The following is a 12,216-nucleotide window of genomic DNA, read 5'->3' as shown; positions in this document are numbered from 1 at the left end:
TGGAGATTTGCATGGCCAAAATCCTCCAGCATGTACATCTGCCCATGGCTTTGGGTAGCACAAATCACAGAACACCCATCGCAGCCAACAAATGGCTGTCCTTGTTATGAATAAGAAGCTTGACTAGGCCAATATTCAAGCAGCAATCAATTTATTATTTAATATGGTAAAGTATGAGCAATACAGTGCTGGGTACAGTGGGGGAAGTTTTCCCTCCAACTGCACACTGATAGTTGAGGGCTACAGGTATTTATAGGGGTACTCATCAGCTTTTTCAGCACTTTCTATTTCCAATTTTTACTCATCAGCAAATTTCATGTCAAATTATTACATCACAATTCTATACACTATTGTGATTTAGTTTTTCTCAGGATGTATCTCAAAAGGAGTATCCCCAGATGGTGATGGTCCAGTTTCTGAAAGAAGAAAGACGAATCCCATTTGGTGGAGTCCAACTCCCCAGATGTGGGTCCACCTTTTAATTGCAGAGATTATAAATCTAACAACAGTGACGTCCAGCTTCCCTTTGGTCGAAACCATAAATCCTTGAGGTGATGTTCATCTTCCTTTCTCAAGCTGTTTTTCCCTGCTTCAATAAGGCGTGAGATAAGCATGTTTCCTTTATATATATTACAAAGCTATAGTTTCAAGGATACAAGTAATATTCTAAAATTATACTTCAAAAGGTTATTATTGCAGAGCTCTTTATGGATTAACTACAAGCAAAAAGCAACATCCTTAACTCTTTTAATTCCAATGCTCCTAAATCAACCAGGGTTAATTACAAACAAAAGATAGGTTCAAAGGCCTTTTTCCATGCTTTATTTTCCTCAGTTATTATTAGAATTCACAGCTCTCCCATTGTTGGTGTCCACACATTTTGCACTCACAAATACACATGTCGCCTCTTTGTACCTGACACGAAACACAGCTTTGTATTTCACATCCTCAAGGTCTTCCTTGCAGCTGTGACAAAAGTGGAGGCTCTGGAATTGCTTCCAAGGCCTGGCAGAGCTGCAGTCCCGAAGCCCACTGCACTCCCTGCTGGCCCCCTCCATCCCCTCAGCCCCGCCATGCTCTCCGTGAAGCCCCAGCCCCCTTCATTTTCTTCAGCCCCTCACAGTCCTCTCACACCCCTCAGTCCCTTCTGAGCCATCCCGTCCCCTGAGACCCACCAGCCCATCAGCCTGTGCCACTTCCCTGTCACCTCAACGCCACCATGGCCCTCAGCTGCCCCATGGCCCTCAGCTTCCCCACAGCCCTCAGCCCCAGCAGCAGCTCAGGGTCACCGTCCCTTCGGCGCCACAGCCCCCTCAGCCCCCTCTGTCTCACCGTCCTTCAGCAGCTCCTCAGGGGACAGTGCCTGGGGCCAGTGGCAGCTCCCACCGCTCCAGGGACAGCCGGGGCTGGAAGAGCTGCTCCGCCTGGCCTGGCCGCCAGCTCGGACCCAGCACAGGGACAGGGGACGCAGGGGGCACCGGGGGAAAAGCAAGAGGTGAAAAAGGCAGCCGAGGGGGGAAAGAGGTAAAAATGCAGCCTAGGCATACACAGCTCAATCTATGCATCTAAACTTCCACACACCTCTAACTGAATAACTATGCACATTAAATCTATATCTAAGCGCCTAAATGCAAGCATCTAAATCTGGCCGTCTAAATGTAGGCATCTAAATGTAACTCTATAAATATATAAACATAAATTTCAAAATCAAAAAATTTAACTAATTCTGTTCCATCTATTACAATATAGATAAATTTAACTGTCTAGATGTATATATATATGCACATATAAACACACCTCTATAAATCTATAAATGTAACTATATGGATATAGAAATAGAATTGTAGAAATCTATAAATCTATCTATACACTAAGAGATTCCACCTGCCTGATGGTCACAGGCTCTCCCTCTGATCCTTCTTCCCATGCAGGGCAGCCCTCCTGGCAAGGCAGATCAGCTGGAAATCTGAGAAGCAAAGGGAACACTGGGTCAATATTGGTCTCTGTGCATCATTTGTTCCTTTGGAAGTAACTGTCCTTCTATCAAAGGCTGTAAAAGATGGCAGGAAAGGCAGACTATCACTTGGTAATTTGAAGCCTGCTCTTCAAAGAGCCAGACCCTTTCCAAGTGTTTAAAACTTCTGAAGTTTTGAACTATTCCCAATACACTGAAAGCCCTTGCAGTGCAAAGGGCCCCCATGAGAGCTTGAAACACAGACAGTGCCAGCTGCCACAAAGAAGCCCAGCCTGGTTCTTTCTCTGTGCTGACAGAGAGACCTCAGTCCTCACTGAAATGGCTGAATCTGAAGGTGCTGGGAGCTGAGTTATGAACTAGCACCATTCCCTGCCATCTACAACCTGCCCTCGGCAGTGAGCAACAGCTCCTCCAAAACAACCACCAGCTCTGGGTCATCCCAGAAGGAAAGAGCTCTCTATCGGGACTGCAGGCTGCACCAGCTTTGCTCAAGAATGCAGATCCAAAGTGCTCTCTCTCCCCTTTAGTTCTCGCTAATTTAAAGGGGTAAATTCAGTTTTTCCTTGAGCTACTGGATTTGTGACTAATGATTTTCTTTAGCCTCAGAGCTTCTGCTGCTTTTATTTTTAATGTATATTGCTACAGCCATCAGCAGACTGGTGGTGCTACATTGATTCAATGCTTGGAGACAAAAATCTCAGACTTTTACATTCACTTTTTGCTGGGCTTTTCCTCTCTTGCTTCAAGAGTCACTCAGTCACTCCAGAGCACTGACATCCTGCAGCAAACTTATCCATGGACATCAGCACAAAACTGGGACACCTGACTTGGTGACACAACTCCCACAAGGTCAGGTTTATTCCCTGCTCTCATGCCCCAGCAGAGGACTCACTGTCAGAGCCTCTGGAGAAGCGTGGAGGGCAGGGCTCAGGCAGGTTGTGCCTGTGCAGGAGTTGAACTCAAGGCACCAGGAAGCACCAAGCCTGCAGACAGGAACTCAACCCTTCTCATCTCCCTTCCTGCCAGAGGCAGGCTCCGAGCAGCCATCTCACCCCTCTCTAAACCAGTGGCGGCTCTGTCCCTACCAAGCTCCTTGGGCTCCTGGGAATTGTTCCTGCAGCTTTCGGTGCCAGGCAAAGCTCCCTCTGCTGCAGCTCTGTCCACAGGCTCCCCTCCTGAAGATTCAGGGGCAACATTAATATTCCCCATGAAAGAGAAACAGAAAGGAAGAAACCCTTCTCACCACTTACACAAAACACCTTGTCCAACACCTCCATGGCTCACACCTTAATCCCTTGTTCCTAACAAGAACTCTGGGCCCCAAAGCCCTTCAACAGTCAGAAAAATTTGACTTCTGAAACACAGTCCAAAAGCTGTCAAAGCTGACAGTGACAGTGTTGAACATGGGGGTGACACTGAACACATGGAATGGCTGCTAAGGAGGAGTCCTGCCAGCTCCTGGCACAGGGATGTGCTCTTCCCTCCACAGCCCTGAGCACAGCAGTCTCATCCAGGCTGCAGCTTGGCAGGGACAGCATGGGAACACACATCTCTTCCCACAGAGATGCCCAAGAGCAAGGGGACTGAGACCTGCAACATGGACAGCATAGACTGGCCAGTTTGCCCAGCTGAGGATTTCCCAGATGGAAACTGGACTGCAGGTAGCAGCTTTCTGAGAGGACAAGAAAGCTGCAGCTGCAGCCCAGCCCCAGCCACAGCTCTGGGAGCGCCTACACGCATGGCAGGGCTCACACAGCAGCAGCAGCTGCAGCCCTGCCCTTGCTTTGCCTTGGCCTTCCCACCCAGAAGAGGCACAGCCCACATCTGCTGCTGCAACAGAGGCACCTCTGGCATGCCCTGCCCTGCATGGGACACTTGGCCTACAGTGCCACTTCTCCAAACACTCTTCTCTTCTTTCCCATCAAACAAAGCCTCTTAGAACCTACAAAGCTTCCACTTCCTCACCACAAATGCTCCCGCATCAGGGATTCTTCCCAGGAAAAGGAGCACCCAAACTTGGCCAACACAGGCTCACAGCTTTTCATCCTTACTCAGGGATGACATTTTCATTTCCTCTTCTTTAGAAGTCTTGCTTTACCAGGCAAAGCCTTCCTTGTTCATTCACAGCTGAACTCAAGAAGCTTTTCCTTCTCAGCCATGTAACAACATTCACAAGCTCTCAGTCCAGCCCCTTCCTTGCCTGTCCAACGCAGTTGCCCCAGCAGAGGGAGAAAACATCTTCTCCAGTGTCTCAAGCACCATGTCCAGATCCAGGGGTGGCAATTCCTCTTCCCCAGGAGTATTCCACAGCCAGCAGGGGGCTGTCCATGCTGCAGAACCTGCACTGCCAGCTGGAGTTCTGGGGGCTGAAGTGTCTGGGGTGGCTGCAAGAATCCAAACACATTGGTAAGGCTCCAAAATGTGTCTTTGGGATGCAGAGCTCTAGTGCTGCCTTGGATCAAACATCACAGGAAGCACACAGCAACCTCAGTTCCAGAAACGTATTCAGACTTCCCAGGGGATTGGAGGAGTGAGTTCTTCCTCTTAAAAATATTTATCTTAATTGACATGTACTTAGATTAAAGCATGGACTGAAAATCTGATGTAGACACACACACACACACACACAAACCCCTTATAATCACAGCTTTGTGCATCTTCCCAGCAGCTTTGGGATTTGGCTACATTTGGTTTCTCATCACAAAAGACCACAGAAAATGGATTCACCCAGAAAGTACCAAGACCTGCAGACATGCATGCTAAAGTTGTACTGTGAGTTTATTCTATAAACAGCCTTGAGGATGAGGCCATATTCTGCAGCTGCAGCTGTTGTGGGGCACACAGAGCTCATTTCAATGGCACGGCTTGATTTGCAGGGCAGACAGTCTTGAACATCTGCAATGTCCTATCAGAGTCCTAGTTTGGCTTCATTCAAAGAAAGAGGAGAGTGCACCTAACAGTGACCACTTGTTAGGCAATATCTTTCAGCTTGCCGTTGTACCTCTACAGAGAGGCTGTCTGCAAAATGCCCAGATCACCCTCCAAATCTGCAGCGAGGACAGGAAAAGCAGGCAGAGAATCTTTCTGGTTTCAAGGTCCCCCTTCCTAGGTGACTTGACACTTCCTACCTGATTCTCACTTTTGATCTACCCATGATAGAGCACTGCAGGAAAACACTTTAAAGAGTCATTAACCAGGACCTGCTTGGAAAGCAAGGGTAGAAGCTCTTTCCTTCCCTGATGGGCTGCGGGCTGGAAACTGCTGCTCTGAAGATGTGGAGCTGCTTCTCTCTGGAGAGGCCATGGAAGGGTTGTGATGGTCTATGGGTACCAGAGGAACAATGAGCTCAGGTTGGCATTTAAGCTCCATGGGAACCAGCAGAATGAAGAGCTCACAGTGGAGACGAAATTTGCCTTTTCCTGGCTCATCTGATGAAACCCCAAGAAGTCCAGATGAAGCAAACACCTTCTCCCAAGAAGCTAGGAAAACCTCAGAATCCTGAGCGCCTGCACTTAGCCTGGAATGGCATGGAGGCAGCTCTAAATCCTCAGGTGAGGCAGCACTGAGGCCCTGGTATGAGAGCGCTGTGTAGCAGTGAGGGAAGGAAAAGGGAAGCAAAGGGAAGGGTGGGTCACTACTGGTCTTTGGGTGTGTTTCCCTTGGCAGCAACTGTATTTCTGTCAGGGAAAACAAAAGCTCCCTGAATTGTTAAAACTGAAAATCATGGACAAAGCCTCTCAAACTAGTCAAAGTTAGAAAGTGGTATGTTCATTATGCTGGCAGCCGGCACAGGGGAGGGTCATTCCCAAAATGCGTGACCGCTGGCTGGGCTCGGCTCAGCACGGCACAGCCCAGCAGGTTCCAGCAGGACAGAGAAGGGCAAGGCAGGCAGGGAAGGGCAGGGCAGGGCACTGGCATCAGTGACAGGCCCTGTCCCCACGCTGCATCCCCTGTCTGGGTAACCATCGGGGACAGAGAGGAAGGATATTGCTCTGGCTTGGCTGGGGAAAGGATGAAAAGGGGGAGTTAGAAAACATTCATTTGGACTCCTTTTCAGCAGACTAGCTGGTTTTATCTCACCATGTCTGCCTGTCCTTGGCAGAGTTGGCACATTTCTCACATGATTTGGAGTCAGCTACAGGAATGGGCAGCAATTTATTCAGCATTGATATCAAAGCTAAACTGCTGCCCCATGGATGGATGTTGCTTTCTTCAAAGGATTTCTGGCCTAGAGTTGTAGCAAACTCACTGGTGTCTCCCCAAACAGGGTTGCCTTTTTCTTTCCTCAGGAATCACCTCTTCTTTTTCTTCCCCCAGTCTGGGGAGAGCTCCAATGCAAATGTCTCCTGCAGCCAACTCTTGTCACTGTAGACTGACAAAGGAGATCTTGCAGTGGAGAGAGACTCCCTGGAGCTGCTGTGGAGAGCTGAAGGGGGAAGCTTTGTCCCTTAGTCTTGAAGTCTTGTTGGGGAGCTGCTTGTGCTCTTGGGGACGGACACCAGTGCATAAATCCGCATCCCATCCTGCTTCTTTAAACATAGTAAAGACAGGCAAGTGATATATTACCCTTGCCTTAACTACCTTACCTGCAAAAAAATTAACTATTCCCTTTTGTTTCTACTCTTCTTGCTATACTCTTTCCCCCTAACTAAATCTCACTAAAATTTTAACTCTCCCAGTTCTTTTAAATCCTTGATTCATTGGCCTCATCTCCCACGCCAGCCATGTGTGAGCCAATGCCTGGGAAATTCCAATCCTGAGCAGGAGATACAAGGCCTGGTTCTGAGCTGGAAGGGTGAGAAGGATGAGATGCACACCATTTTCATCCAGGGGATGTCCTGAAAGTGCACTGCCTACCTGCCCCTGCTGCAGACAACCACACTCCACCTCCTTCTACTGCTCAGCGTTTTTTAGGAATCCAGGGGTTGGTATGTATTATTTGCTACCGCAACTAATATAATGAATTTGCTTTGCAAGCCCCGTTTTGTCCTGGGTTATTTTGTGCATGGGTCTCCTCCTGAGGCTGTGACAAAAACCAGAATGGACCTACAGGACACTCCTATTCTCATGTCAGTAAATTCTGAGAAGTGATTTAAGTATCAATAATTCAATAAGTATCAGTCAGTAAATCAAATAATTCAGGGGAATATTTAGCCTGTGAGTTTCAGCAAAGTATTGAATACATCTTAGATCCATGGATACAAACTAGTAAGTGAGATTGCTGGGTGTGCACGTATTAGGGAAGTGATTCCCCACACACCCTGTGCTGAAGTCAAGGATTGCCTCTCTTCTAACCCTGAGCTGGCAGCAGGGATCAGGCCCTGCTTGGTAACATTCATTTGGAAGACTTCTGTTGAGCAGGTGAGAATGGTCCAAATGAAATATTTTCCACCTGTTTCCCTCTGGTTTACCTGTTTGAGGGTTAAAATTCAGTGCTGCAGGTGTCCTGGGTGTGTGCAGAGCAGAGTAGCCCCAGAAACCCCTTGGGCTGCCCACAAGTTGCCATGCCTTGTTTCCAGGTGTGCCCAGCTCTGGTAGGAGAAGGAGCCCGCAGCGCAGTGGGCACCGTGCCCTGCCCAGCCGGGGCTCTCTGGCACAGAGCAGCAGCAGTGCCAGCACCATTCAACCCGCTCCTGCCTTGGTTTCCCCTGGGACACAGAAGCCTCTGGAAATCAGCACTGCCAGTTGCATTCCCAGCTTGGAGCAGCTGCTGCTGGCGGGCAGATGCTGCCAGTTCGACTGCTTCCAAAGACAAAGAAAGGCAGAGATGTACATGCACCGGAGCCTGGGCATGTCCAATAAAGGTGCAAATATGTGGGGAGATTTGTTAGGAAGCATTTCAGCTGTGATGCCAATAGTGCCTTCTCTCCTGGTTCTGTGTGTTCTAGACGAGTAATGCAATGGTTGGCTCTGACAATTAAGAAGTAGATGTTATGTGGATGTTCAAATGTAAAGTGCTGTTACTGTAATATATCCTCCCACAGTCGTCTTTCTCCTCCCCCTTATAATCGCCTTGGTAGTCAGGGCATTTGGAGAGGGCTGGCTTGTGACCAGCAGGCAGGGTGTAACAACACCTGACCTCCAGTCAAGATGCAAGAAAGTAATCTCAACTAATGGACTGCAGAGAAAGAGTTGACTGACAAAACTTTTGGAGGGGCTAAGGGTATAAAAGGCAGAGCATCCTTTTTGTAGATGAGCACATGGCTGCTAGTCATGGAGACTCTCAATGCTGCAATTTTTCCTTATTTCATTCCTTTGTTAATGTGTAATATACCTTTAAAATGTTAAAAACCAGAGTAATTTCTCAGATGTGCAACGCTGTGGGCCATTCTCTTGGTCTGGTTTCCTTTGCTTGTGTCCCAAATGAGTACTCAGAGCTTGGAGTTCCTCTTGGATGCCCTGAACAACAGGGTTTGGCCCATGAGGGGAATTTGTGCTGCTTTGTGACAGAGGAGAACTTCCCAGGCTATTTTGTGTTTGCCCTAGGGAAGGTTGCTTATTACTTTGCATAAACTCACAGACAACACAGAGCTGTTCCTGTGTGATGTCAGGGCATGGTTGCCACATTGTCGTAGTGACATCAGAAGGTTGCCTTGGTGCGGGGAAGGCCTGAGTGTCAGAGCAGCCCTAGGCTGTGCTCAGATCAGGAGAAACCTCCTGGTCGTAGCATTTGTCAGTAGGCAGCTGCCCACTGACAAGAGGCTTGAATTTTTAGTTTTTAAAAAAAATTGCAGAAATGCCAATAATTAACCACCTGGCCACTGCAGCTTTTGCTGCATATTTCATTACTTATTCCATTTATTATTTTATGAATTTCGCACGTAAGTAGAGGTTTCTCTTCTGCTTAGGTTAGGGTGTATCGTAACCTGGTTTTTGTATGTCTTCCTGCTTGCTCTTAGTGACTGAGTGTCTGATTTTGAAAGAGAAAGAGCATTAGGATGCCACTGGTTTGGTAAAGCTCCTGTCAAGTCACTCAGCTAAAAAGGGGGTGTCTGTAGCCACAGGGGCAGCATTTGCAAGGGAACCTGCAGGGCTTCAATTCCCTCCACGGGAGAGTTTGTGGCAGCAGAGTCTGTCATTTCCTCAGTTTGCTGGGACAAGCAGGACACCTTTGAAAATGTAGACTGGCAGACCATCTTGGAAGGCCTTTTAAAACTCTGCAGTTTTTTCCCAGAATTCAGGGAAAACTTCTTTCTTTCAACAGTTTGTCTTGAAAGGATCTGACTGTCTAACTTGACCCTTTACTGAGTGCTAAAATCATGCTCTTCCCTTGGCAATTAAATGCAAACTCCAAAGCAGTGAAGGTCTGCTCCAGAGCTGTGGAGCTGCTGCTCTGCTGTTTCACAACAGAACTGCCACAGCTCAGGGGGATTTTGGGGAAGCTTTTCTGGTCAAGCATTTCCAGCAAGTTAATGAAAATTGGTGCATTCAACTGATTTTTTAAAAAAGTACCTCAAGGAGAGGATTTTAGAAGCTGTTTATGTGTTTAGTAGAACAGGAACATTGAGTGTTAAAGAAAAATCTGCATTTTCTTGGTCATGTTTGTAGTCATTTACTGGCAAAACAGGCCAAAGTGTAGGCACAACCAAGAATATTGACCTGACCTATTGCTGCCTGTGTGAATAAAATATGTCTCCTGGAGGGATGCTGCGAAATGGGAAATCATGTCTGTTTGGGTTGACTTGTTCTGTGGAATTCAGCAACCCAGGATGTTTTCTCACAGCATCTGGTTCATTTTCCCTGCCCACTACAGGTCACCTGAGGCGTGGGTTCAGCGGAGCTGATCATGAGGTGAGTGAGAAAGGAACATTTCACGTTCCTGCTGTTTAAGCAAAGTGGAGGAAGCTGTGAACTAGGCCAGAGACAGTAGAATATTGAAGGCGAGATAGAAAGGCTGAAAGAAAATCCATTTTCATGCCTGCAGAAAAAAAATCAAAGGCATAAGTGGTAATTTACTATTTCCATCTCAGAGGTTTAAGGAACTACAAATCCAGATTTGCAGAGAGAACGTTGAATACGACAGCAAATAGGGTGGAGTGATTAACTAAGACCAAATTCCTCTACAGTTGAAGTCCACCATTGATATTAAGTCAGAGTACCTCAGCAATCAATTCCTATCAAATCTTATAATATCTACATATCTATCTATATATAAAAGATGTGCTTGCAGAATAGGAAGGCCATCTTGCAATGGTGCCTGCTCTGTCTAAGGTGAACTGGGCACCTTTGTGGCTGGGGAGCTGCGAGAGACAAAAGGATGCAGGGCTGGCGGCCTTGAGCAGCTGAAGATGAGGCAGCGTGTGGCCAGGGGGCCAAGAAGGCCAAGGGCATGGTGGCCTGTGTCAGCAGCAGCGGGGCAGCAGGAGCAGGGCAGTGAGCGTGGCCCTGTGCTGGGCAGCGCTGCGGCCACAGCTGGAGTGCTGTGTGCACTTGTGGGCCCTGGGAAGCAGAGAGTCATGGAGGGGCTGCAGCGTGTGCACAGAAGGACAGGGGAGCTGGGCAAGGAGGTGCAGCACAAGGCCAGGGAGGAGGTGCTCAGGGAGCTTTAGCCTGGACAATGGGAGGCACTTGAGGCACCTTCAGGCAGACTTCCATCAATCCCTGCATGACGGTGCTCAGCACAAGGGCTGTTTCACTGCCAAACATCTCCTCACTGCATCCAAGGCCTTTAGACACTGGAGCGGGTGGCACTTCCATCTTGGGGTTGGTTGGCTCCTTGTTTTGCTAGGAGGAGAAGGCCTGTTCCTTTTCTTGTTTTTCCAGCAAGCAAAGATGCTTCTGCACAGCGTTTCCTGCTTTTCCCAGCACTGGATGGGATTCTGATCCAGTTTTGGTTTTCCACATCTGCAGCAGCAGTAGCAAAGGCGTTGCTGTGGCATTCCTACTTTTCCATGTCAGCGCTTTCAAGTGCTAAAAGCTCCGTTTTGCCAAGACAACCTGGCTTGCTGATAGCAGCCAGGCAGGAGAAACCACTTCATATCCGTCAAGAGTTCTGTTGAATTGGCCCATTTCAATTTGGTGGCTGTGATTTAGAAGCCCTCTGTCGCTATGAAATGTTAGGATTTTTCCTTAGAAGATATGGTGGTAGATGTAAAAAGAAATGAGGTTCTACATGATAGGAAATGGCCTCTCCCTCGTGCTTGTCTCCTGCCACAGATGACAGAACCAAGAGCCGTCTCTCCCCTGGCTCCCGCTGCTCCTGGAGAAGAAGCCAAAGAGGAGAAAACGGAGGTGGATGACTGCCAGCCTCCATCAGTGCTCTCACCGGAGCCTGGATATTCTGAAGCTGTAAGTGCCAGTTGTGTGTGGTGCTGCCTTTAGTGCAAGGCAGAGCTGCAAGTTTTGGAGCAGCCAGCACTTGGCTGTTGCAGGCTGAGGATGCTGGGTGCTGGAGTCCTGCCAGGAACTCGGGATTTCCTGCAGGCAGCGACCACAGAACTTGGCCTCTGACCTGTCCCATTGAGGCAGCAAAGGGCTGGTGCCTCTGGGAGAGCATCTGGCTGCTTGGCTCAGGGAAGCTCTATCTCTTGGCTTCTGCACTGCTATGGCCAAGGGCAAAGGAGGGAGTGCTGGAGGTGCCAGGCCTTGGTTTGTTTGTTTTCCCTTTTTGGAAAGGTGTGTTTGGCTTGTGAAAGCGGTCTGCACTTTCTTGGAGTAGTTCTTCACTTGTACAGTCTAAGGTGGGCCAGCTGTCTTTAGGCTTTTGATAAGCTGCAAGAGGAGGGTTGTGTGGTCCATGCAGCTGTGGCAGGCCATCCCTGTCCCGCGCGGCCAAAGAAACAAAGTGCGGAGTTGCAAAGCCTTCTTGTGAGGCCAAAAGCAGAAGCGGCCAGTTTCTGTTGGTGCATATTTTGGTGCAGTCTGCAGCTTTGGCAAGTGCCTTGCAGCCTAGAGTGGGGGTGAAGCTGCAAGTCCTTGACTGCTGTCTTGTGTTGCTGGGAAGAGGAAGGCCATCTTGCAAAGGTACCTGCTGTATCTGAGGTTAAAATGGCACCTTTGTGGCTGGGGAGCTGCATGGGCCAAAAGCATGCAGGGCTGGCGGCCTTGAGCAGCTGAAGATGAGGCAGCGTGTGGCTAGGCGGCCAAGAAGGCCAAGGGCATGGTGGCCTGTGTCAGCAGCAGCAGGGCAGCAGGAGCAGGGCAGTGAGCGTGGCCCTGTGCTGGGCAGCGCTGCGGCCACAGCTGGAGTGCTGTGTGCACTTGTGGGCCCTGGGAAGCAGAGAGTCATGGAGGGGCTGCAG

At 48.8% G+C, this 12,216-nt stretch overlaps 1 protein-coding gene across 1 annotated transcript in view; it reads left to right on the top strand.

Moving 5' to 3' along the window:
- Positions 1-3,539: 3,539 nt before the first annotated feature.
- LOC131571685 (serine/threonine-protein kinase PAK 1-like) overlaps positions 3,540-12,216 on the top strand; it is a 68,646-nt gene continuing 59,969 nt past the window's right edge. The window contains exons 1-3 of the mRNA XM_058824468.1: positions 3,540-3,593; positions 4,273-4,381; positions 6,848-6,903. Of these exons, the coding sequence (XP_058680451.1) occupies positions 3,540-3,593; positions 4,273-4,381; positions 6,848-6,903 (219 nt within the window). The remainder of the gene's footprint in view (positions 3,594-4,272; positions 4,382-6,847; positions 6,904-12,216) is intronic.

Source organism: Ammospiza caudacuta, chromosome Z, assembly GCF_027887145.1.
Source record: "Ammospiza caudacuta isolate bAmmCau1 chromosome Z, bAmmCau1.pri, whole genome shotgun sequence".
Lineage (NCBI taxonomy): Eukaryota > Metazoa > Chordata > Aves > Passeriformes > Passerellidae > Ammospiza > Ammospiza caudacuta.
Note: the sequence above shows the minus strand (reverse complement) of the source record. Positions and strands in the feature narration are given on the sequence as shown.